Here is a 27,431-nt window from a genome sequence, read left to right on the forward strand (position 1 = left end):
GTTAGAGCTGGTAGATAGTGAAACCTCCCTCCCATTCCCACAATCCCTCCACCCAGAGGCCATCCCTGTTACAGATTTCTTGCACAACTTTTCATGGCTCAGACACAACTTTTTTACACAAATATAATTTGCACTGTCCTGTGACTTTTTGTATTTGTAAAATACATTAACTGTACTGATTTTTTACGGATATATAATTGACACGGCATTTCTTAGTTGTAAGTGTACACTGTAATGCTTTAATATATTCATACTATATTGCAAAACGATTACCACAGTAAGTTTAGTAGGTCAGCTCCCTACATTTAATCATAGATTTAGAGCATCTGATATTTCGCTTAGGAAGCAACTGTGACAACTTGAAAACATAATTCAAATATAAGGAATACACATTTTAATATGTTCGGGAGCAGGTGTAAGAATGGTCTACTTCAATTTTCTTTCTTGCTACCTACACTGCTCTGAGTTAAGGGAGTTGAACTGATCATCTTCCATCAGCATGCCCTGTAATCCTGCAGCTCGCATCCCCTAACGACAGAGATCTCTTGCGCTGTGGGAAAACCTCGTGTAAATACTGGAGGATCTCTGTAAAGACTTCTCCTAACGGGTCGGGAGGACCGCCCCCGGCCACTTCTTGGTTGCTGAGAACCCGATCCGAAGGTCCGCTCGCGCGGCGCCCCCTCTAGCCGCAGGAGCTTGGATCCTGCCGTCCGTCCGCCCGCGGAGAGCGGCGCCCCCTGTCGTCCGGTCAAGGAGGCGGCGCCCGCTCTCGGGAGGCCCGGAACATGGCGGGGCAGCCCGCGGCCGCGGCCACACCGCCGCCCAACCGGGACGGAGCAGCGCCCAACGTGGTGGCGCGGATCTCGCAGTGGGCCGACGACCACCTGCGCCTCGTCCGGGTACTGCGGGCCGGGCGGTGGTGGGCGCGGGCCGCGCAGCGCCAGGCTGAAGGAGACGCGTCCTGAGGGAGGCCCGGGCAGCGGCGGAGGGCCGCCGGGTCGGGGCAGTGTGTGCGGGGCGGCGGGGGCGCGCGGCCTGGCGGCGCTGCCTCGGCCCCATCACTGCCTTGACTGTGCTGAGCCCTGGCATGCCTCCGAGGGGAAGCTGCCGCCCAGCGCGGGGCGCCCGCGGGGCCATTGGAGCAGTTGGGGCGGGGCGGGCAGTTTGAAAAAGGAGGGGCATCGCAGGCGACCAGGGGAGAGAAGATTGTGACTAAGCCCTGGTGGTGATTTCCTTCTTTGTAGCAAAGAATCAAAGGGGCTGCCTGCTTCGTGGATGGTGTGGAAATTGCTGAAATGGAGGAGTTAGGATAAATGATTTGTTGGGGAGATCTACAGAGCTTTTTGCAAGGTGAAATTGAAGATGCCTATTAGACTTCTAATGGAGATGTGTGAACTTGAAGGTGGTCATTAGACTTCCCAACGTAGCTTAGGTGTTCTAGGCAACTGGATACAGGAGACGTGTCTTAAAGGGAGATCAGAACGGGAATCTGGGAGTGGGCTGCATAATACCTTAAGTATTTAAAGTGTAAATAAACCTTATAGTATTTAAGTATTATTATAGAAAACTTCTAGTATTCAAAGCTTGGATGACGTTTTCGAGCGAGTCAGAAAAGCTCCTGAAAAAGCTCTAGGACTGAGACCTGAGGGCCTCTCTAACGCTTAGAATTTGGAGAGTGAAAAGGTGATCAGCAAAGACTCGGAGGGAACAGAGGGGAAGAGCAATATCAGGAAAACCAAGTGTGCTAGAAGCCAAGTGAAGAGAATGTTTTCAGATAGAAGAATTCTGCTGGGAAGTTGAGTAGGCTCATTAGGTTTGCAAATACTTTGCAGCCAAAGTGCCAGGACCATGTCTATTTTCACTCACCAGCACTGCAGCTCAATGCTGAGACTGCAGCTCACTCACCTGCAGCTCAGTCCTGAGAACAGTGCCTGCCACTTAGTGCTACATAAATATGTTTAACATTAATGAATTGTATACATATATGTGTATGTATGTGTACACAGAAACACGGATGTTAATTGACAAGGCCTTGGTTCTTCCAATTAAGCAGGAAGAGATGCATTGGTTAATTTCAAATAAAAAAATAACCTCATCAGGATTGGGAGAGGAAACAGTATTTAAGTTAGTGCATGGATGTTTTATTCCAAATAATCCAATAACAGAATATACTCGTATATATTTTCATTTCTTACATGCTTAGTTGTATTTATTGAAGGAAAACACGTTAAATTACCACTGTTGGTGAGGGAGTTGCAGGATCCTTATTAATTAAACTCCTTCAGATCAATTTCAGTTTAAATGAAACACTTTAAAAACATTGCTATGATTTCCCTGAGTGTTTGCCACATCTGTTTCCCAAGTGCTGTGTTTTATGGTTTCGGTAATAATGTTTTCTACTAAATACTTTAATTCTACCTGCAGACTTTGGGTTATGTCGTTCCTATGGGCCTTGCACAAAAAGCATTAATATTAGACTGATTCATTCAAGGGACTCATGGTTAAAGCAATACAATCAATAGAAAACCGTACAGTATTATATATATAATTACTGTGTGTACCGGATTGTCTGGGAGAAAAAGGAGAAGATTAATGAGCTGGTGGGCAGTTGGTTTTTTTGGAAGAAGTGGGCCTTTAGTTGAAGGATATGCCTCATTTGAGAACTTAGGTATAAGGGATGACTTTTTTTCCTGCCTTCTACTGAGTGCTTTCAGTATTGTGAATAATAATTAGAATTAATCATAAAATCTCTTTCTAAAGAACATCAGCACTGTAATGGCCGTAGCTGGAATAATGTTACTTCTAAGAAGTGTTCGACTGGTAAGTTAAACAATTAAGACATTATGATAAGCACTAGACGGTTAATTTCTCTCACTTCAGATGATTTTTACCTCAACATGGGTGTCATTTTGTTGTTCATATTAGAAGCTTTTAAATAACATTTTAGAACAGTGAACGTACTTTAAGATGTTGGTTTAAAAGTAACACATCCACAGGGTTTTATGGAAAGAATTGCACAACCTGTCTTTCCTTAATGACTTTTCTTCATGCTTGAAATAAATAATCATTAAATTTGCATTTCAGATGTTGAAGAATATCTCAAAAATGTTTTCTGTAGTGGTTTTAGGTTTAAATTGAAATTGAATTATGTCCCTTTGAACTAAATAATTTATGCTTATTTAGTTTTGCACTTTCAAAAGTATTTTAATAACAGACATTTTGGAAATTTATTTGATAATTCAGGATTTACAAGTACTTTTTAATATACCTGATTGTTGTCATAGGATGTCATTTCAGTGTCATCTTATGAACTGGAATAGATATATTGCTTCTGTACATATTCATTGCCTATACTTATCTCTGTATTGTTTTGTATTATCATCGACTACACTTTGTTACCACACTACATTTTTTTTTCACACTACATTTTTTACAACTGTTGCCTTTACACCCAGACTCCAATTTTAGAACTTTTGTCTTTTTTTCCTTCTTCTTCTTTTTTTTTTAATACCTTGAACTCACTTTTTTAAAGCTGAAATGTAATTGTCCTACAGCGCTGCCTAGGCTTAATGTGTCCAGTATAATGATTTGACTTACATACCTCAGGAAATGATTACCACAGTAAGTTCAATGAACATCCATCATCTCATATAGATACAAAACTAAATTAATAGAAAACAATTTTTTTCCTTGTGATGAGAACTCTTAGGATTTACTTTCATGTATAACAACTTTTATGTATAACATACAGTATTGTTAGTTATATTACTCATGTTGTACATTGCTGCTGCTGCTGCTAAGTCGCTTCAGTCGTGTCCGACTCTGTGCGACCCCATAGACGGCAGCCCACCAGGCTCCCCCATCCCTGGGATTCTCTAGGTAAGAATACTGGAGTGGGTTGCCATTTCCTTCTCCAATAATTGTTAATTATATTACTCATGTTGTACATTACACCCCTAGTATTTATTTATCTTATGACTGGAAGTTTGTACCTTCCAAGTTCTCCTTCCTTCCATCTCCTACCTCTCATAACTGCACATCTGATCTGTTTTTTTATGAGTTTGTTTTTGAAGTAAAATTGACCTATAACACTGTGTTACTTCTTGTTACACAACATAGTGATTTGATGTTTGTATACATTTCAAAATGATCACAAGTCTGTCACTCTACAGAGATTCTGCATAATTACTGACTGTATTCCCCATGCTGCACGCTTCCTACCTGTGACTCACTTATTTTATAACTAGTCCCATAGACTTTGTCATGTACTTGCTAAGAGCAGGAATACGTTCCTCCATAATCACATTAATATTTTTACATCTAATAAATTTAACATTTTTGTAGTAATTTCTGAAACCCAGTTAACATTCATATTTATCTCCTGAACATTTAGTTGTTATGTCTCGTTGGTCTTCTTCAATCTAGACTTTTACGCCCACTTTAATTTTCGTCTCTCATGACACTGTGATTTTGAAGAGGCCGCATTAGTCTTAGAGAATCTCCCACAGCCTGGATTTGTGTTTCCTCCGTAGATTTAGTGTGAACAAGAAGGTGATGGAGTATGCTGCTTCCTGTTATACTACATCAGGAGACTGACAGTGTCTGTCTGTCCTAGAACATTATCACATATAACATAATTAATAACCTCTTAGCATCATCTAATATCCAGACAATATTAAGAATTCTTTGATTGTCTCAATGGTGTCCTTTTTTTAAAAAAAATAGGTGATCTGTTTATAGCAGGATTCGAGTGGTCCATATATTGTATTTGTTTGTATACCTGTCTCATTTATTTTATAACAGTCTATACCCCCATTCCCTTTTTTTTCCCCCATAAGCCATTTATTTTTTAGAATAACCAAGTCATTTACCCATTATTAATGTTCCACATTCTGTATTTGTCTGCTATAATGTTTTTCTTATTTGGAAAAAAATTTTTTTAATGTTTAGACCAAATTTACTGTCTTAGGAAGTTGGTTACTAATTTATCCTTTTGCCTGTTATGAGGCTCTCACCCAGCCATGCTTATGAATTAAGCTTGTTTCTATAGTACTGTTAATATGAAAGACACAGGTATAAAATGTTGAGTAACTCCAAGGTGTTAGTTATTTAAATAAATTCCTAATGTTGGCCTTTTTGGAGGGGTGTTTTTCTCCTATGAGATTGAAAAATAAGGGAAAAAAACTTGTTGATTATTAGTCTAACTTAAATTGCCTCAATTTTGGCTAGGTTCTCTCAGCAGTTGCTGCTGTTGCTCTTTAGTTGCTAAATTGTGTCCAACTGTTTGTGACCCCATGGACTGTAGCCTGCAAGGCTCCTGTATCTGTGGCATTTCCCAGGCAAGAATACTGGAGTGGGTTGCCATTTCCTTCTCCATCTGCCAGAGTAACAGTATGAATAAATAGTACATTTATAGAATGAGATAGTAATTTAACCAGTAAGATAGTAAATTTAACCAAATTTTGTAGTGCCAGACACAGCTCTATACTCACTGCTTCTTGATAAATTGTGTCACATTTTAAGGATGTAAGCTTTTTTAAAAGTGAGGAATTTGTTTAACGTTCTCTATATAGTAGTCACAATGGCACCCCACTCCAGTACTCTTGAAAATCCCATGGATGGAGGAGCCTGGTAGGCTGCAGTCCATGGGGTCACTGAGGGTCGGACACGACTGAGCGACTTCACTTTCACTTTTCCCTTTCATGCATTGGAGAAGGAAATGGCAACCCACTCCAGTGTTCTTGCCTGGAGGATCCCAGGGACGGGGGAGCCTGGTGGGCTGCCATCTATAGGGTTGCACAGAGTCGGACACGACTAAAGTGACTTAGCATATAGTAGTCTCAAACAGTAAAACAATGACTAAAGGTTTCTAAATAATGTGCTTATAAACACTTCTGTTAAGTCTTTTAAAAATATTAGTATAAAATTAAGAACCAAATTAAAAATGTTCAGTGGTTATTATGTCTTCTTTGAAATGTTTAGAGAATACAACATGCTTAATTTTAAAATAAAAATAGTAATAAAATGTTATACTTTTCTCCTTGTAAATCAACAGACATCAAAATTCACATGTTCTTCAGATATTCCAGTAGAATTTATAAGAAAGAATGTTAAACTACGAGGACGACTGCACCGAATAACTGAGAATGGTTTAGAGATTGAACATATTCCCATTACTTTACCTGTTATATCTTCATGGAGAAGTAAGTAAGGCACAAAAATAATAGCACTAAATAACTAAAGTTCCTTTATTGGAAGTGATTTTTAAAATAGCAAAAAAGTGTCATTTTAATTTTTAATAATTCTCCGTTGTCTATGAAAGTCTAAACTCTTGACTTACACAAACAAACAATTATTTATTTATTTTAATGGGAGGCTAATTACTTTAAAATGTTGTAGTGGTTTTTGCCATATATTCACATGAATCAGCCATGGGTGTACATGTGTTCCCCATCCTGAACCTCCCTCCTCATCCCATCCCTCAGGGTCATCCCAGTGCACCAGCCCTGAGCACCCTGTCTCATGCATTGGACTTGGACTGGCGATCTGTTTCACATATGATAATATATTTGTTTCAATGCTATTCTCTCAAATCATCATACCCTTGCTTATTCCCACAGATTCTAAAAGTCTGTTCTGTACATCTGTGTCTCTTTTACTATTTCACATATAGTGTCATTGTTACCATCTTTCTAAATTCAATACAGTATTCAATACAGTATTGAACTGGTATATTGGTGTTTTTCTTTCTGACTTACTTCGCTCTGTATCATAGGCTCCAGTTTCATCCACCTCATCAGAACTGATTCAAATACATTCTTTTTAATAGCTGGGTAATATTCCATGAAATTAAAAGACGCTTGCTCCTTGGAAGGAAAGTTATGACCAACCTAGACAGCATATTAAAGAGCAGAGACATTACTTTGCCAACAAAGGTCCATCTAGTCAAGGCTATGGTTTTTCCAGTAGTCATTATGGACATGAGAGTTGGACTATAAAGAAAGCTGAGCGCCAAAGAATTGACGCTTTTTAACTGTGGTGTTGGAGAAGACTCTTGAGAGTCCCTTGGACTGCAAGGAGATCCAACCAGTCCATCCAACACCCAATCAGTCCTGGGTGTTCATTGGAGGGACTGATATTGAAGCTGAAACTCCAATACTTTGGCCACCTGATATGGAGAGCTGACTTATTTGAAAAGACCCTGATGCTGGGAAAGATTGAGGGCAGGAGGAGAAGGGATCAACAGAGGATGAGATGGTTGGATGGCATCACTGACACAATGAACTTGGGTTTGGGTGGATTCCGGGAGTTGGTGATGGATAGGGAGGCCTGGCGTGCTACAGTTCATGGGGTCGCAAAGAGTCGGACAAAACTGAGCAACTGGACTGAACTGAATATTCCATTGTGTATATTTACCACAGCTTTCTTATCCATTCATCCGCTGATGGACATCTAGGTTGCTTCCATGTCCTGGCTATTGTAAACAGTGCTGCAGTGAACATTGGGGTACACGTGTTTCTTTCAGTTCTGGTTTCCTTGGTGTGTATGCCCAGCAGTGGGATTGCTGGGTCGTATGACAGTTCTATTTCCAGTGTTTTAAGGAATCTCCACACTGTTCTCCATAGTGGCTGTACTAATTTTCATTCCTACCAACAGTATAAGAGGGTTCCTTTTCTCCACACCCTCTCCAGCATTTATTGTTTGTAGACTTTGATAGCAGCCATCCTGACCAGTGTGAGATGGCGCCTCGTTGTGGTTTTGATTTGCATTTCTCTGATAATGAGTGATGTTGAGCATTTTTTCATGTGTTTGTTAGCCATCTGTATGTCTTTGGAGAAATGTCTGTTTAGTTCTTTGGCCCATTTTTTGATAAAGTCAGTTATTTTTCTGGAATTGAACTGCAGGAGTTGCTTGTATATTTTTGAGGTTAATTCTTTGTCAGTTGCTTCATTTGTTATTATTTTCTCCCATTCTGAAGTCTGTCTTTAAGCCTTGCATATGGTTTCCTTCATTGTGCAAAAGCTTTTAAGTTTAATTAAGTCCATTTTGTTTGTTTTTGCTTTTATTTCCATTACTCTGGGAGGTGGGAGGATCCTGCTGTGATTTATGTTGGAGAGTGTTTTGCCTATGTTTTCCTCTAGGAGTTTTATAGTTTCTGGTCTTACATTTAGATCTTTAATCCATTTTGAGTTTATTTTTGTGTATGGTGTTAGAAAGTGTTCTAGTTTCATTCTTTTACCAGTGGCTGACCAGTTTTCCCAGCACAACTTGTTAAAGAGATTGTCTTTTCTCCATTGTATATTCTTGCCTTTTTTGTCAAAGATAAGGTGTCCATCAGTTCAGTTCATTCGCTCAGTCGTGTCCGACTCTTTGTGACCCCATGAATCGCAGCACCCCAGGCCTCCCTGTCCATCACCAACTCCCAGAGTTCACTCAGACTCGCATCCGTCGAGTCAGTGATGCCATCCAGCCATCTCATCCTCTGTCATCCCCTTCTCCTCCTGCCCCCAATCCCTCCCAGCATCAGGAGTCTTTTCCAATGAGTTAACTCTTTGCATGAGGTGGCCAAAGTACTGGAGTTTCAGCTTTAGCATCATCCCTTCCAAAGAAATCCCAGGGTTGGTCTCCTTCAGAATGGACTGGTTGGATCTCCTTGCAGTCCAAGGGACTCTCAAGAGTCTTCTCCAACACCACAGTTCAAAAGCATCAATTCTTCAGCTCTCAGCCTTCTTCACAGTCCAAATCTCAATCCATACATGACCACAGGAAAAACCATAGCCTTGACTAGACGGTCCTTAGTCGGCAAAGTAATGTCTCTGCTTCTGAATATACTATCTAGGTTGGTCATAACTTTTCTTCCAAGGAGTAAGTGTCTTTTAGTTTCATGGCTGCAATCACCATCTGCAGTGATTTTGGAGCCTCCAAAAATAAAGTCTGACACTGTTTCCACTGTTTCCCCATCTATTTCCCATGAAGTGATGGGACCAGATGCCATGATCTTTGTTTTCTGAATGTTGAGCTTTAAGCCAACTTTTTCACTCTCCTCTTTCACTTTCATCAAGAGGCTTTTTAGTTCCTCTTCACTTTCTGCCATAAGGGTGGTGTCATCTGCATATCTGAGGTTATTGATATTTCTCCCGGCAATCTTGACTCCAGCTTGTGTTTCTTCCAGTCCAGAGTTTCTCATCATGTACTCTGCATAGAAGTTAAATAAGCACGGTGACAATATACAGCCTTGATGTACTCCTTTCCCTATTTGGAACCAGTCTGTTGTTCCATGTCCAGTTCTAACTGCTTCTTCCTGACCTGCATATAGGTTTCTTAAGAGGCAAGTCAGGTGGTCTGATATTCCAATCTCTCTTAGAATTTTCCACAGTTTATTGTGATCCACACAGTCAAAGGCTTTGGAATAGTCAAAAAAGCAGAAATAGATATTTTTTCTGGAACTCTCTTGCTTTTTCCATGATGCAGTGGATGTTGGCAGTTTGATCTCTGGTTCCTCTGCCTTTTCTAAAACCAGCTTGAACATCGGGAAGTTCACGGTTCACATATGGCTGAAGCCTGGCTTGGAGAATTTTGAGCATTACTTTACTAGCGTGTGAGATGAGTGCAATTGTGCGGCAGTTTGAGCATTCTTTGGCATTGCATTTCTCCATAGGTGCATGTATTTATCTCTGGGCTTTCTATTTTGTTCCATTGATCCATGTTTCTGTCTTTGTGCCAGTACCATACTGTCTTGATGACTGTAGCTTTGTAGGGTAGCCTGAAGTCAACCAGGTTGATTCCTCCAGTTCCATTCTTCTTTCTCAAGATTGCTTTGGCTATTCGAGGTTTTTTGTATTTCCATACAAATTGTGAAATTATTTGTTTTAGTTCTCTGAAAAACACTTTTGGTAGCTTGATAGGGATTGCACTGAATCTATAGATTGCTTTGGGTAGTATACTAATTTTCAGTATATTGATTCTTGTGATCCATGAACATGGTATATTTCTCCATCTATATGTATCATCTTTGGTTTCTTTCAGCATTGTTTTATATTTTTCTATATATAGGTCTTTTGTGTCTTTAGGTAGATTTATTCCTAAGTATTTTATTCTTTTCATTGCAATGGTGAATGGAATTGTTTCCTTAATTTCTCATTCTGTTTTCTCATTGTTAGTGTATAGGAATGCAAGGGATTTCTGTGTGTTAATTTTATATCCTGCAACTTTACTATATTCAATGATTAGCTCTAGTAATTTTCTGGTGGAGTCTTTAGGGTTTTCTATGTAGAAGATCATGTCATCTGCAAACAGTGAGTGTTTTACTTCTTATTTTCCAATCTGGATTCCTTTTATTTCTTTTCTTCTCTGATTGCTGTGGCTAAAACTTCCAAAACTATGTTGAATAGTAGTGGTGAGAGTGGGCATCCTTGTCTTGTTCCTGACTTTAGGGGAAATGCTTTCAATTTGTTGCCATTGAGGATAGTGTTTGCTGTGGGTTTATTATATATGGCTTTTATTATGTTAAGGTATGTTCCTTCTATGCCTGCTTTCTGGAGGGTTTTTATCATAAATGGATGTTGAATTTTGTCAAAGGCTTTCTCTATATCTATTGAGATAGTCATATGGTTTTTATCTTTCAATTTGTTAATGTGGTGTATCACATTGATTTGCTAATATTGAAGAATCCTTGCATCCCTGGGATAAAGCCCACTTGGTTATGATGTATGGACTTTTTAATATGTTGTTGGATTGTTTTTGCTAGAATTTTCCTAAGGATTTTTGCATCTATGTTCATCAGTTATATTGGCCTGTAGTTTTCTTTTTTTTGTGGCTTCTTTGTCTGGTTTTGGTATTAGGGTGATGGTGGCCTTATAGAATGAGTTTGGAAGTTTACCTTCCTCTGCAATTTTCTGCAAGAGTTTGAGTAGGATAGGTGTTAGCTCTTCTCTAAATTTTCGGTAGAATTCAGCTGTGAAGCCATCTGGTCCTGGGCTTTTGTTTGTTGGAAGATTTCTGATTACAGTTTCGATTTCTGTGCCTGTGTTGGGTCTGTTAAGATTTTCTATTTCTTCCTGGTTCAGTTTTGGAAAGTTATACTTTTCTAAGAATTTGTCCTTTTCTTCCAAGTTGTCCATTTTATTGGCATATAGTTGCTGATAGTAGTCTCTTATGATCCTTTGTATTTCTGTGTTGTCTGTTGTGATTTCTCCATTTTCATTTCTAAGTTTGTTGATTTGATTATTCTCCCTTTATTTATTTATTTATTTTTAATTTAAATTTATTTAGTCTGTCTAATGGTTTGTCTATTTTATTCATCTTCGCAAAGAACCAGCTTTTAGCTTTGTTGATTTTGGCTATGGTCTCCTTTGTTTATTTTGCATTTATTTCTCCCCTAATTTTTATGATTTCTTTCCTTCCCCTAACCCTGGAGTGCTTCATTTCTTCTTTTTCTAGTTGCTTTAGGTGTAGAGTTAGGTTATTTATTTGATTTTTCTCCTATTTCTTGAGGTAGGCTTGTATTGCTATGAACCTTCACCTTAGCACTGCTTTTACTGAATCCCATAGGTTTTGGGTTGTTGTGTTTTCATTTTTGTTCATTTCTATGCATATTTTGATTTGTTTTTTGATTTCTTCTATGATTTGTTGGTTATTCAGAAATGTGTTGTTTAGCCTCCATATGTTTGTATTTTTAATAGTTTTTTTCCTGTTCAGTTCAGTTCAGTCGCTCAGTCATGTCCGACTCTTTGCAACCCCATGAATCGCAGCACGCCAGGCCTCCCTGTCCATCACCAACTCCCGGATTTCACCCAAACTCACGTCCATTGGGTTGGTGATGCCATCCAGCCATCTCATCCTCTGTCATCTCCTTCTCCTCCTGCCCGCAATCCCTCCCAGCATCAGAGCCTTTTCCAATGAGTCAACTCTTCGCATGAGGTGGCCAAAGTACTGGAGTTTCAGCTTTAGCATCAGTCTTTCCAAAGAACACCCAGGACTGATCTCCTTTAGAATGGACTGGCTGGATTTCCTTGCAGTCCAAAGGACTCTCAAGAGTCTTCTCCAACACCACAGTTCAAAAGCATCAATTCTTCGGCTCTCAGCTTTCTTTACAGTCCAACTCTCACATCCATACATGACCACTGGAAAAGCCATAGCCTTGACTAAATGGACCTTTGCGTGATCAGAAAAGATGCTTGAGATGATTTCAACTTTTTTGAATTTACCAAGGCTAGATTTATGGCCCTGGACATGATCTATCCTGGAGAATGTTCCGTGTGCACTTGAGAAAAGGTGAAATTCATTGTTTTAGGGTGAATTGTCCTATAGATATCAATTAGGTCTAACTGGTCCATTATATCATTTAAAGTTTGTGTTTCCTTGCTAATTTTCTGTTTAGTTGATCTATCCTTAGGTGTGAGTGGGGTATTAAAGTTTCCCACTAGTATTGTGTTACTGTTAATTTCACCTTTCATACTTGTTAGCATTTGCCTTATATTCTGTGGTGCTCCTATTTTGGGTGCATATATTTTTATAATTGTTATATCTTCTTCTTGGATTGACCCTTTGATTATTATGTAGTGTCCTTCTTTGTCTCTTTTCACAGGCTTTATTTCAAAGTCTATTTTATCTGATATGAGTATTGCTACTCCTGCTTTCTTTTGGTTTCCATTTGTGTGAAATATCTTTTCCAGCCCTTCACTTTCAGTCTGTATGTGTCCCTTGTTTTGAGGTGGGTCTCTTATAGACAACATATATACATATATATTTGTTTTTGTATCCATTCAGCCACTCTTTGTGTTTTGGTTGGGGCACTCAACCCATTACACTTAAGGTAATTATTGATCAGTATGATCCCATTGCCATTTACTTTGTTGTTTTGGGTTTGAGATTATAAACCTTTACTCTGTTTCCTGTCTAGAGAAGATCCTTTAGCATTTATTGAAGAGCTGGTTTGGTGGTGCTGAATTCTTTGAGCTTTTGCTTGTCTATAAAGCTTTTGATTTCTCCTTCATGTTTGAATGAGATCCTTGCTGGGTACAGTAATCTGGGCTGTACGTATGGAGGCTTTTGGATGAGCTGTTGTCGATTAATGTTCCCTGGAGTCAGGAGTTCTCTGGTGTTCTCAAGTTTTGGATTTAAACCTCCTGGCTCTGGCTTTCAGTCTTATTCTTACAATAGCCTCAAGAGTTCTCCATCCATACAGCACTGATGATAAAACATCTAGGTTAATGCTGAAAACATTCTCCACAACAAAAAAATGGGCAACAAAAACAATGAAAAATTGTCCTAAGGGCTATGAAGAAAAGGATCAGGGTGTCGGATGAGCATTACTGGAGCTTGCATGAAGAGGGAATCCACATATATGGTGGTCAGAGAAGGCCTCATCAGAGGCCTGGAGAATGGGAAGGAGCTGGCTAGGAAGAACATGCATGGGGCTGAGCCCGGCTCTTTTGACAAGGCACGTGAAGGCTCATGTGGCTGGAGCAGAGGGAAGAAGGGGACGAGAGACACCAAAGAGGTCGCAGAATTGGGCAGAGTCCAGAGCTTGCTGCTGCAATTCCCTTTTCTCCCTGCTTCTCAGCAAAGACCACAGCCACACAGACTTTCCTGCCGCTTCCATGCGTTCTCGTGCCCTGGGCATAGATCTTTTCCAAGTGCCTGAGCGTCTGTGGATTCTTTTTGTTTTTCTCTTTTTCTTTACTATGTGGCATGTATCATCTTAGTTCCTCAACCAGGGATTGAACCTATAACCCCTCCGTTGCAAGCATGGAGTCTCAACCACTGGACCACCAGGGAAGTCCCAGTCTGTGGATTCTTTAGGATCTGGCTCAAACGTCAGCTCCTTTGTGAAGCTCTCCTTAACTCCCAAGCAGAGCTGGCCTCTTTCTTTCCTACGCCCCAAGCAATTTATACATGCTGCAATTACAGTACTAAAACACATTTTCCTGTAATTATGTATCTAGGTTTATATCCTTCTATTGAACTATGAGCCCCTAGTGGGCAGGGAACTTTTCTTATCTAATTATTCACAGTCCCTAGAAAAATAATTTTTAGCCAACAGAGACTTGGCAAAATTGTCAAATGATTTAACTGAGTCATATTTAAAGATCTCCTTAATATTATTTTAATGTTTCAAAGAAAGTTCTTATTTCTTTACCCTGAGATGAATGAATATCACTCTTCAATTGATGTATGGCTATAAAGGAATAAGATTTATTTTTTCTTCTGTCAAGCACACCTGACATGATTGATTTCATTTCTTAACAAATCAAGCAGAACTTACACAATTTGAATGACTGTTGTTCCCTAAAGAAAGATTACTTGGGATGTTTATTTGTTGGCCATTTCAGCTCTAAGCATGGTTTATACTTCTCAGTTGTTGTAAAATGCAGTAGTAATTTAAATCTCTCCTGTTGGAAATAGTGATGATTTTTTACTGCTTAGACAGCAAGGCCATCACTTGTGATTGTCCAGGTAGTACATTGCACAACTCCAGGATTGGTATTCACTGGGTATCTGTCCTGAAAGATGTGCAATGCCACAGCACTCTAATTGCTATCAGTTCAGTTCAGTCGCTCAGTCGTGTCCGACTGTTTGCGACCCCATGAATCGCAGCACGCCAGGCCTCCCTGTCCATCACCAACTCCCAGAGTTCACTCAGACTCGCATCCGTCGAGTCAGTGATGCCATCCAGCCATCTCATCTTCTGTCGTCCCCTTCTCCTCCTGCCCCCAATCCCTCCCAGCGTCAGAGTCTTTTCCAGTGAGTCAACTCTTTGCATGAGGTGCCCAAAGTACTGGAGTTTCAGCTTTAGTATCATTCCTTCCAAAGAAATCCCAGGGTTGGTCTCCTTCAGAATGGACTGGTTGGATTTCCTTGCAGTCCAAGGAACTCTCAAGAGTCTTCTCCAACACCACAGTTCAAAAGCATCAATTCTTCCGCGCTCAGCCTTCTCCACAGTCCAAATCTCACATCCATACATGACTACTGGAAAAACCATAGCCTTAACTAGACAGACCTTAGTCGGCAAAGTAATGTCTCTGCTTTTGAATATGCTATCTAGGTTGGTCATAACTTTTCTTCCAAGGAGTAAGCGTCTTTTAATTTCATGGCTGCAGTCACCATCTGCAGTGATTTTGGAGCCTCCAAAAATAAAGTCTGACACTGTTTCCACTGTTTCCCCATCTATTTCCCATGGAGTGATGGGACCAGATGCCATGATCTTCGTTTTCTGAATGTTGAGCTTTAAGCCTACTTTTACACTCTCCTCTTTTACTTTCATCAAGAGGCTTTTTAGTTCCTCTTCACTTTCTGCCATAAGGGTGGTGTCATCTGCATATCTGAGGTTATTGATATTTCTCCCGGCAATCTTGATTCCAGCTTGTGTTTCTTCCAGTCCAGCATTTCTCATGATGTACTCTGCATAGAAGTTAAATAAGCAGGGTGACAATATACAGCCTTGACGTACTCCTTTCCCTATTTGGAACCAGTCTATTGTTCCATGTGCAGTTCTAACTGTTGCTTCCTGACCTGCATACAGATTTCTCAAGAGGCAGGTTAGGTGGTCTGGTATTCCCATCTCTTTCAGAATTTTCCACAGTTTATTGTGATCCACACAGTCAAAGGCTTTAGCATAGAAATAGATTTTTTTTCTGGAACTCTCTTGCTTTTTCCATGATCCAGCGGATGTTGGCAATTTGATCTCTGGTTCCTCTGCCTTTTCTAAACCAGCTTGAACATCAGGAAGTTCACGGTTCACATATTGCTGAAGCCTGGCTTGGAGAATTTTGAGCATTACTTTACTAGCATGTGAGATGAGTGCAATTGTGCGGTAGTTTGAGTATTCTTTGGCATTGTCTTTCTTTGGGATTGGAATGCAAACTGACCTTTTCCAGTGCTGTGGCCACTGCTGAGTTTTCCAAATTTGCTGGCATATTGAGTGCACCACTTTCACAGCATCATCTTTCAGGATTTGAAATAGCTCTATTGGAATTCCATCACCTCCATTAGCTTTGTTCGTAGTGATGCTTTCTAAGGCCCACTTGACTTCACATTCCAGGATGTCTGGCTCTAGATGAGTGATCAAACCATTGTGATTATCTGGGTCCTGAAGATCCTTTTTGTACAGTTCTTCTGTGTATTCTTGCCATCTCTTCTTAATATCTTCTGCTTCTGTTAGGTCCATACCATTTCTGTCGTTTATCGAGCCCATTTTGACATGAAATGTTCCCTTGGTATCTCTAATTTTTTTGAAGAGATCTCTAGTCTTTCCCATTTTGTTGTTTTCCTCTATTTCTTTGCATTGATCACTGAAGAAGGCTTTCTTATCTCTTCTTGCTATTCTTTGGAACTCTGCATTCAGATGCTTATATCTTTCCTCTTCTCCTTGGCTTTTCGCTTCTCTTCTTTTCACGGCTATTTGTAAGACTTCCCCAGACAGCTATTTTGCTTTTTTGCATTTCTTTTCCATGGGGATGGTCTTGATCCCTGTCTCCTGTACAATGTCACGAACCTCATTCCATTGTTCACCAGGCACTGTATCTATCAGATCTAGGCACTTAAATCTATTTCTCACTTCCACTGAATAATCATAAGGGATTTGACTTAGGTCATTACCTGAATGGTCTAGCGGTTTTCCCAGCTTTCTTCAATTTCAATCTGAATTTGGTAATAAGGAGTTCATGATCTGAGCCACAGTCAGCTCCTGGTCTTGTTTTTGTTATATATACATAATATTATTAATGTATTATTAGTATATACATCAAATAGTAATGTTTATCAACTTGGTCCAATCAAAATTTTAAAGCTAAAAGGAAACTTACTTCCCCTACTTATTTTAATATTTTCTATAGAAGTTAAAGGCCATGTATGCAGCCATCTCCCTAACAGTTGATGGAACTAAAGATAGAAAATAGATTCTTTGCTACCCAGTCCACAACTTTGTGTATAGAGTTTCAAAAATTAAAGAGACAGACACACCGACAGATGCTAACCAGTACAAATGGAATGATAGTGTTAATACTTTTTGTAACTGACATAAATTGTTCATTTAAAAAATATTTATTTATTTGCCTCGTCAAGTCTTAGTTGCAGCATGTGGACTCTAGTTGAGGCATGCAGACTTAGTTTGTCCCATTTAGTCATGTGGGATCTTAGTTCCCTGACCAGGGATCGAACCTGTGTCCCCTGCATTGCAAGGCAGGTTCTTACCAGAGAAGTCCCCAAATTGTTCATGTTAAAGAGATCAATTTGCATTTACATTGGTTAAACCTGTTTGCCTATAAAACAGTTACAGAATCTAGAAGTTGCTTTCCAAGCACTATTTTGAATGACATAATAAGATGTTAGAGCATAATCTTGTTCATTTAAGAATAGCTATTAATTGAAAGCTCCTTATGTTCCTTTCACTGTTTTTACTACCTGGTCTATAGGATAGAGATGGACTTTAGATTTTGTTGTAAGGAGGGCTGAGATTCAGGCCCCCCAAATTGAGGCCATTCTAACCAAATGGTTCGGCTCAGATAAATACATCAGAGTAGAGTCTGTGTGGTGTAGTTGAACGTGTTTGGTGTAGAGAGCTTGTGTTCTGTTTCCAGTTCAGCCAATGGTTTCCACCACTATCAAACAAGAGAATCATAACACTTCAAGACTCCTTCCTCATGACTATTCTGTGATATCCTTGCCTTCCATGATCTTATCTTTGGTGTATATGATGAGGCAAACACACACAGAGCTGAAAATTTTTGTGAAGTGAAACTCTTAGAACACTTCATTTCTTCAGTAGATGGTTACTGAACACTTGCTCCTCTGCTGCAGTTTCAGTATGCAGTTGCAAACAATGGATGTGAGCCTGCGGTAGTCAGAAAACCTGCAGTCTAGTGATGTTATTTCAAAGCTTCTCCTATCCTAATGGCAAAAAATAATCTTTTTGATATATGTGATATACCTATCTCATGCAATTGTCCACTGGTCATGAATCCAATTATAATATTTATTTATTCAGTCATTTATCATTTCTGTTGTGAGGTTGTGGAATCTGAATTCCCAGACCAGAGTCTGAACCCAGGCTTCCATAATGAAAGTGCAGAATCCTAGCCACTAAACCACCAGGGAACTTTCTGATTTTTAATATTCTATAAATCTAGGGGATGAATCAGTTGTTTTGGGATCAAGTACTATCTTTCTAAAAACCTTAGGAATATTAAGTTGTGAAGTTTCCTACCCATCTGATAGAACATAAATGTAACAAAGCCCTTAGTGGTGGTGTACGTCAGTATTCACCTTATGTCTGCAGTTTTCTCCAGGTGCCCATGGTCTTTCCATTACTTGACATGCTCACTTCCTATTCCTCCCTGTGCCTCTCTCTGTTCATTCTGCAAAACCCAAGCTGTACACTTTTCATGGAGTGCTGTTGGGCTCCTCCACTGGAGCCCGTTTTGCTGTACCCTTATACTCCTTTGCATTGTGTCATCCTATCCAGTATGAATTAGGCTTTTTAAAAGTATATATGTAAAAGATTTATTTAAGAGCTGGAAAGACAGGGATTCATACAAAGCTAAAATTAGAAATCATAAATATTAAAAGTAGCCTCTCCTTTTTCAAGGAAACATCAACTGTTTGGGCAAAAATATTTGATGGATATGACTTACCCTATTCAGTAGATTAGCTTCTGGAAAATTTATGTTTACATAAATTTGGTATTGATCATATCGTATTTTTTTTTGTTATAGCACAACTTATATATTTCAAATGGACAAAAAAATTAGTATCATTTATAGTATCTTAAGATAAACTGCCTTTGAATGGGACCTTTCTTTCCAGTACTTTGAGGTCTACAAGACAAATCTAGAAAATTTACTACTGTGGAAAATGAAGACTGCTTAAATCGAATGGGGACAGGGGAGGGCCTGTGGTTTTTCTTTTTGATTAATTGCTGTAACACAGTCCTTCAGGTGGCTGAGGGAGTTTCATATTTTCTTTAGACATCATTAGGTGCCGAAGCTCTTGCAGGACAACTTTGGTGCTATACCAGTTCTGCCATTTTGCTAGCACTGATATGGCTCTTAGGTCCACCACTCCATTAGAACTATTAACTCCATTCATATTAATTTTTGTTGCAAATCTTACAAAGGGGGGATGCTTCTGGGTATTTAGGTCCACATTCTATTTTAAGGCTGTATATTCAGTTTTCATAAATTGTCTGAGCCCATGGTGGCTGCCATCTTGCATCACTGTCGCTCCGACCATATCATATTTTAAATGCTTAATGGGGACTTTGCTAATTTTAAAGGAATCCCATGACCTTTGTTGAAGTGAAGAATTAGGACATTAATAATCAAGGTTGATAGTGTTGATTAGATTCATGTTTTTGGTCCTAAAGATTTGGTCTTAAAGACTAGAGGATATTTTATTGAAAGACAATTGATGTTGATGGTAGCATTAAAGAGCTGAAGAGAGGCCTCAGAATCTTTAGACTTGCTTCACTCATTAGGTACCAGTGATTTGATTTCATCTAATCTTTATTATGTGTGTTCTGCCTAGTCTAATTTGTGAATATGCTATATCACAGAGTTTTCTAAGGGCATAATCTCCTACTTACACCTTTTGAAACTTCTCTAACTGAAACTCTCGGACAAGTTTCAAGAAACCCAAGCCTTAAAGAAAATGGTTTTCTATCATCAAATAATATCATGAGAAACTTCTAGGATATCTTTCTGAACTCAAGTGTTACTTTTTCCCTAGCAATTAAATGGACAAATTTTATACTTTCAACTATCAATACTTGTATAAGAGTTTAATATATGTTAAATGTATAATTTCTTTAAAAAAAAAGCATTAACTTTTTTTTTTTTGCCAGCCATTTTCCCTTTTTGGAAAGTTATAAACTTTTTCTAAAATAAGATCCTATTATTAAAGTTTAATTTGTAAAAATTTTGTCCAGAGTTTGCCCAAACAAACTTTCTTAATGCTAAATTGTTGTTCAGTCATGTCTGACTCTGTGACCCTAATGTACTGTAGTACGCCAGGCTCCTCTCAGTTCAGTTCAGTTCAGTTGTTCAGTCATGTCTGGCTCTTTGCGACCCCTGAAGTCCAGGCTTCAGTCTGTCAGGCTCTTCCGTCCTCCACTATCTCCCAGAATTTGCTCAAATTCATGTTCATTGAGTCAGTGCTTCTATCTAACCGTCTCATCCTCTGCTATCCCCTTCTCCTGTTGCCCTCAATCTTTCCCAACATCAGGGTCTTTTCCAGAGTCAGCTTTTCTTATCAGGTGGCCAAAATATTGGAGCTTCAGCTTCAGCATCAGTCCTTCCATTGAATATTCAGGGTTGATTTCCTTTAGGATTGACTGGTTTGATCTCCTTGCTATCCAAGAGACTCTTCTCTAGCACCACAATTTGAAAGTATCAGTTCTTCAGCACTCAGCCTTCTTTATGGTCCAACTCTCACATCCATACATGACCACTGGAAAAACCATAGCTTTGACTATATAGACCTTATTACTTGGAATATAAATTGATAAAATCCTATCTGGAAATCAGTTTTATAAACTGTATAAAAATAATGTTGATATTAATATTTATTGAGTTGGGAAAACAGCCTCAGTAAATTAAGTGAAAAAGCAGTTTATACAGTTTTAGGAAGGCTGAGCGCCGAAGAATTGATGTATTTGAACTGTGGTGTTGGAGAAGGCTCTTGAGAGTCCCTTGGACTGCAGGGAGATCCAATCAGTCCATTCTAAAGGAGACAGGTCCTGGGTGTTCTTTGGAAGGAATGATGCTAAAGCTGAAACTCCAGTACTTTGGCCACCACATGGGAAGAGTTGACTCATTGGAAAAGACTGTGATGCTGGGAGGGATTGGGGGCAGAAGGAGAAGGGGATGACAGAGGATGAGATGGCTGGATGGCATCACTGAGTCGATGGACATGAGTCTGAGTGAACTCCGGGAGTTGGTGATGGACAGGGAGGCCTGGCGTGCTGCAGCCCATGGGGTCGCAAAGAGTCGGACACGACTGAGTGACTGAACTGAACTGAGGAGCCTATATTATTGAATGACATGAGTTGTAGCATTATGTATATGTGTACATAGAAATAAATCTGGAAGATTTTTTTTTTAAGGTAAATTGATTAAACCCCACATCCTGTTCTGGATCTTACTGAAATTGGTTTTTTTAATTATTCCATCTGTTACCTACTTGTATTGTTTGAAAAGACAAGTTGACTATAGCAATAAATAGATCTACATCTAGAGTCTGGGTATTTATAAGTAACATATCCAGTTGTATTTTGGAGCACAAATGACTTTGGAATTTGCTTTTGCAATTGTGGTATTAAAGGTAAACTCTTTTCTACCTAACCTTTCTAGAAGAGCCATGTGGTGTTTTGCTGATTAAGTTGGCTGGAGTAGAACTTACTGAAACTGGGAAGGTGTGGTTACAAAAAGAGCTAAAACCTTCCCAAGTACTATGGTTCCAACTTCTTGGAAAGGAGAATTCAGCACTCTTTTGCTACCTTTTAGTGAATAAGGTAAGTAGTGTGAAGAAATAGCTAGCAATATTTTATTCTTATTATTTATGCATAAATGAAAAGTGAAAGTGTTAGTCATTCAGTCGTGTCTATCTCTTTGTGACCCCATGGACTGTAGCCCAATATATAAACACATCATTAATTAGAACTTTGATTATATAATGAAACTGGTTTTCTTTTGTCTTTTGTAACTACTACTGTTAGTGATTATGTGTAAGAAACCATGTTTCATATATACATTCTTGTATAAAATTTATTATAGAAAATGTTTATATGTTTATTACAGAAAAACAGAAAATTAAGAAAAAGTAAAAAAGTTCAAATTATTAATGACTGGCTATTGCTTATTTAAAGAGTATCTTATATATTTATTTATGGACAAGTATATTACATCACACTTGTTATAAACCACTTGTTGAGTGTGGTGTCAACTGGTGATTGCAAAGAGTGAGAATGTTTTCTGAAGGTAAATATTGCTCATTCTGGTCCAATACCTTGTAGAAAAGTATGACTTAACGTGTAAGTATTTGAACTCTAAAAGCATTGAGCATATTTAATATTACTGGACATATTTAAATGGAACCTCTTTAAGTACTATTTACTTTAAAAAAAAAATACTATTTATGATCAGTAGTCAGTCATTGCTTCCGAATTTCCTTACTTTTGTGATTGGCCGTAGCCAGCCTGTAACTGGGAATGCCACAGAGCCTCATTGCTGTTGCTCCGTTACTGTCTTGAGTTCTTCGATGTGCCTTCCTCCAAATTCCTTTTGGTGGATGATTACTGAAAAAAGGACATGGCAAAATGAAATGTTAATATGAAAGAATTAAGAATTGTTTTTTTAATTTACATTATTATGACAGCATTAAGGGTAGTTTTTCTTTTAAAGTTCTTTATTATACTACAAGTGAGAATAATCTGAAGAAAAATAATAATCTCACATTAAAGTGATTAGAATGGTAACCATTTTAATTATTAGAAGCTTTCTGAATTAATAGAACACCTAATAAAATCCATTAATTTTTGCATGTCCAGGTCATATTCAGTTCTTTCAAAATAAGAATTATCCAACCTTGATTGGTTGAAGCATCTGTATTTAACTAAGTTGATAATACAAAATTATATAAAAGATCCCAAAGGCCTTATTCAAATATTAACTTCTCTTTTAAATTGAGGAGTATGTATTATTTATCCTCAAACCCCACTATGGAATCATTTTATTCCCATATAAAGGTGGGACTCTGAGTAACCAAGTGGAAGAGCTGGTATTGAAGTCCAGCTCCTTGGGGCTCCAGAGCCCGAACTTAACCTTTTCTGTCTTTACCTTATACCAGACTATACTTTATGCATATTTCAGTATTTACTTCTCCTGTTGAACTTTTCTGTAGTGTGAGGTTGAATTTTAATTATTCTCATTTTGGTTCAGCTCATTAAATTTAAAAGATTGAGACAAATATGATATACCCTTTAAAACTGTACTTATTAGCTGTTTATCATCATGTACCAAAAGTTATGCATTTAAAGAAACAAAAGTTTCCTTTATTCTTTTAGATAATCTTAGAAAATGTTTCCTACTTTAAACCTTTAGTTTTCACATTAAAAAATTTTAACTGTGAATTACTTGTCTAATGAAGCTATAAAATTACTAACACCTGTTAAAATTAATCTTGTTAAATTAAAATCCCGGAGGGACTGTGGAAACAGCTAAGCAGGATCTCTTTTACACTGTAAATTAGTAAAGGGAAAAAAAGTTCCCATTTATCTGGTTTCACAGGGCAGTGAGATATAACTAAAATTTCTTGAAGTTTGAAGATTCAAGGGCCAGGGCTATCTTTATGTTCATTATTTTATGGGCCATCTTTTAAAAACATTCTTACATGCCAGGCCTTGCTAAACACTGAAATTCTGAACATAATTTAACAGTTCTGTGACGCTTCGGTCCATTTTGCATTTGTCTACTTTTTAGTTTTGTTAATTTCTTTTGCTGTGGCTTCCTGTCATTTTCCCTAACTGGTGTGTGCTCCATTCTCTATTCAAACATCAACCAAAAAATCAAAAATCTCTTTTCATACTTTATCGCTTCTACACACTTTCGAGTTAGGTGACCAGTGAGCCTGTGGAGAGCTATGTGTTATAAAAGAGTCAGTTGTCTTTGAGCAAAGGTCTCATCTAGTAATGAAATTCTTGGATTTAACATTAGCTGTTTTAAGCTCTTAAGGACCCCTTTGCATATGTATGTATATGTATGTGTATGTGTGTAAATATATACATATAACATACATAAATATGTATGTTTGATCCCAACCAGGGATCAAACCTATGCCCCCTGCAGTGGAAGCACGGATTCTTAACCTTTGTACCACCATGCAAGTCCCATCATTTATATTTTTGGCTTTTCTCTGGAGGACTCAAATTGCAGATTGACTGATTTTGAAGTAAATAAGGTATTATGGGTATATTAGTAATTTTATTAAATAATTGATTTGTGTTATTTTTTATTCAAGGGTAGATTTTTTAGTGTGAATCTGAATGAAGAAATCCTGAGAAGAGGTCTTGGCAAAACTGTTCTTGTTAAGGGGTTAAGTCATGATTCTAAAATCTATTGGAGAATTCACAGAAATTTACTTAAAGCTGAATTAACAGCCTTAAAAAAAGGAGAAGGAATATGGAAGGAAGACTCTGAAAAAGAGAGTTATTTGGAAAAACTGAAAGGCTCCTGGAGAGAAATATGGAAAAAAGACAGTTATTTGAAAAAAAATGGATCAGATTCCAACTTGAAAAAAGAAAGTTATTATGACAGATTTAAAAGGTCTTATGAAACATGGAAAGAGAACATGAATAACCACTCCTTAGTACTGAAGTTCAGAGAACTTACGAGTCGCATACACTTTCGTAGAAAAGAATGAAATATTCCAAGAGGTCTGGAGGTGACCTACTCCAAAAAGAATAAAACGTGTAATTATAATGGATATTTTTCATTGAGTTGAAATGGGAAATTTCCCCAGAAGATCAAAGTTGCATTCTAATGGTATTTAACTATTTAAGAGATGATTCTTTGTACATGTAATATCAGAGTAATGTAAATAAATTGTGATTAATATAGTATGGTTTTAAGAAGAATGAAATACTCCATAGAAGTTACAGGTTGGGCTTCCCTGCTGGCTCAGTGGTAAAGAATCCACCTATCAACGCAGAAGACAACTAAGCCTGTCCAGCACAACTGCTGAGCCTGTACTCTAAAGCCCAGGAGCTACAACTGCTGAATCCCTGCGCCCGAGAGCCTGTGCTCCACAACAGGAGAAGCTACCACAATGAGAATCCCACAAACTACACATAGAGAAAAGCCTGAGCAGCGATGATGACCCAACGGAGTCCAAAAAAATTTTTTATCAGGTTGAAGAAGGTATACATATAATGATGGTATATGAAGAGAAAGTGGAACTATTGGCCGTTGTATTATTTTAGTCATTTGGGGCAGCCATGTTTAGCTTTTGTTGAAAGACAGTATTTGTTTATTTTGCCAGTTTTATCAACTTTGATTACTTATAATAAAGGAACTCTTTAGGCAGCATGTCTGAGGCTGCTCTTTCTTCTCCACTATTCTCTAATTGCTTGTGAATTTGGGGCAGAGCCATAAGAGAAGTTCACTTAGACCGTTTCTAGTAATAAAGAGTGGCTTCTTTCCACCTGTTGTTAGATGAGGGGGCCAATCCTGAGAACAAAAGCACAGATGTGCTGAGGATGGCGGCACAGAGATGGGAAAGAACAAGGATGCCTTCTGACACTGTCGAGACCCCGAGGACTTGAATTCTCTTGCCTCCCAATTTCTCATTGTGCAAGGTAATACTGCTGGCGATGGAAGGAAACACCAACACTGCAGAGTGGTTTGAATCTTTGTATTTTAACTCCTCGCTTTTTACAGCTGCTTTATTTTATATCCTTTGCACAACAATCTACAGGGCAAGTTGCCAAGCACTATGATTTAGTGACTATACAGTGCGCAGGCGCAGGGCAAGATAACCTTTACCTTAACTTAGTTACTGCAGCTAAGACTTTGTTTTGGGGAACTTCCTTATCAACTTAGAATCCGTTTTGTCCCTGGGTCTGTTCCTTTTGAGGAATCAGAGAAACATCCTTGTGTGCAAGAAATGTTCTTTTCCCATGGGAACAAACAGAGGATTCTTAGCTGAACATCTCGTTTGCAAGAATGTTCAGCCCTGGTTGAGAGTCTCGTTTGCAAGCACTTCCCCACCTTCCTTAATCCTTGTTCCCTACATAATACAGTTCTTTATTTTTTAGAGTCAGTTTGAGTGGCTTTGAGGATGTGACATACAAAAATATGTACTTGCTGCTAAAATCATCCTGACATTATAAGCTTCTTTCAAAACACCAGCAATGATCCCCTCACAGGGTCTCCAGAAGTTTTTCCTAATGAGTTGCAAAGGAACTGACCAAAGTCAGAGGAGTCATCTGGTCCTCTTCATGCTGACTCCTATCAGAATCAGTGATTTAGAATGGGAAGTTTACTGCTGCAACCTGATTAAAGCAGGAAACTGCTGCTTCCGGGATAAAACATAGCAAAGTAGCATTTTTCTGGTGGTCCAGTGGTTAAGAATCTGCCTGCCAACGTGGGGAACGTGGGTTCCATCTCTGGTCTGGGAAGATTTCACATGCTGAGGGGCAGCTAAGCCCCTGTGCCACAACTACTGAACTTGTGCTCTACAGCCCTGGAGCCGCGACTACTGACCCTGCACCCGAAACAAGAGACGAGCCCTCACTCACCACAACCAGAGCAGGCCCTCCACAGCAGTGAAGCCCCAGCACAGCCAAATGAATCAATAAATACAGGTTTTAAAAATAAATGTAACCTAAAAATACAGCAAAGTAGATTTCCCAACATTTTCTAATTAAACAACATGAATTTTTAGTGAGGTCTCAAATCTTCCAAAGTTCTTTTTGTGTGTGTGACTTTATTTCATCATCTTTGGGGGAGATTAGGAAGTTATGTGGTAGATTTTGTTCCCTGGATCAATAGCTTTCTATTTTGTTTTAAAGGGATGTGTTATTTTTGTTTACAGAGATGTTAGGATTTTTATTTACAGAGATGTTAAACTAGTTTTGTGGCAAGCTCCTGAGCCTTTTTTCCCCCTCAGTTTGCCTCCAAGTGATGTCAGATCTCATCACAGTTATCACTGGGGAATTAGTTCTGATGACCTCTGCCAGCTCAGCCAGTGAACTGTTATCTTTCCAGTTGAACTGTTTGAAGGCGGGGCTGGTGAAGCCCCTCCTGGGGACTGTGTAACCTGGTCTAATCTTTTCCTTAAAGAGGTAGTTCAGTTCAGTTCAGTCGCTCATCTGACTCTTTGTGACCCCATGAACGCAGCATGCCAGGTCTCCCTGTCCATCACCAACTCCCAGATTCACTCAGATTCACGTCCATCGAGGCAGTGATGCCATCCAGCCATCTCATCCTCTGTCATCCCCTTCTTCTCCTGCCCCCAATTCCTCCAGGCATCAACGTCTTTTCCAATGAGTCAACTCTCCACATGAGGTGGCCAAAGTACTGGAGTTTCAGCTTTAGTATCATTCCTTCCAAAGAAATCCCAGGGTTGATCTCCTTCAGAATGGACTGGTTGGATCTCCTTGCAGTCCAAGGGACTCTCAAGAGTCTTCTCCAACACCACAGTTCAAAAGCATCAGTTCTTCGGTGCTCAGCCTTATCACAATTCAACTCTCACATCCATACATGACCACAGGAAAAACCATAGCCTTGACTAGACAGACCTTAGTCGGCAAAGTAATGTCTCTGCTTTTGAATATACTATCTAGGTTGGTCATAACTTTTCTTCCAAGGAGTAAGTGTCTTTTAATTTCATGGCTGCAGTCACCATCTGCAGTGATTTTGGAGCCCCCCCCCCAAAAA

General features: G+C 38.9%; 1 protein-coding gene and 1 pseudogene across 2 annotated transcripts; one reads left to right on the forward strand and one right to left on the reverse strand.

Moving 5' to 3' along the window:
- Nucleotides 1-771: 771 nt before the first annotated feature.
- On the forward strand, nt 772-25,079 carry C1H3orf33 (chromosome 1 C3orf33 homolog). 2 transcript variants are annotated; one of them, XM_042235270.2, is made up of 6 exons: nt 772-899; nt 1,245-1,350; nt 2,761-2,820; nt 6,056-6,203; nt 21,348-21,508; nt 24,013-25,079. In XM_042235270.2, exons 3-6 carry the CDS (start codon nt 2,776-2,778, stop codon nt 24,412-24,414), a joined length of 756 nt encoding a protein of 251 aa, XP_042091204.1. In that variant the 5' UTR covers nt 772-899; nt 1,245-1,350; nt 2,761-2,775; the 3' UTR covers nt 24,415-25,079. The 2 variants fall into 2 exon arrangements, with proteins under 2 accessions (XP_042091204.1, XP_004003903.4); XM_004003854.6 differs by lacking the exon at nt 1,245-1,350.
- LOC105605211 (ubiquitin-conjugating enzyme E2 variant 1-like) lies at nt 18,723-19,495 on the reverse strand (annotated as a pseudogene).
- Nucleotides 25,080-27,431: the final 2,352 nt, after the last annotated feature.

Source organism: Ovis aries, chromosome 1, assembly GCF_016772045.2.
Source record: "Ovis aries strain OAR_USU_Benz2616 breed Rambouillet chromosome 1, ARS-UI_Ramb_v3.0, whole genome shotgun sequence".
Taxonomy (NCBI): domain Eukaryota; kingdom Metazoa; phylum Chordata; class Mammalia; order Artiodactyla; family Bovidae; genus Ovis; species Ovis aries.

Coding starts and splice junctions, on each gene's coding strand:
- C1H3orf33 (XM_004003854.6), top strand. CDS start 786: ATGGCGGGGCAGCCCGCGGCCGCGGCCACACCGCCGCCCAACCGGGAC. Junction 900..2,760: donor ACCACCTGCGCCTCGTCCGG/GTACTGCGGGCC, acceptor CTCTTTCTAAAG/AACATCAGCACTGTAATGGC. Junction 6,204..21,347: donor TGTTATATCTTCATGGAGAA/GTAAGTAAGGCA, acceptor TAACCTTTCTAG/AAGAGCCATGTGGTGTTTTG.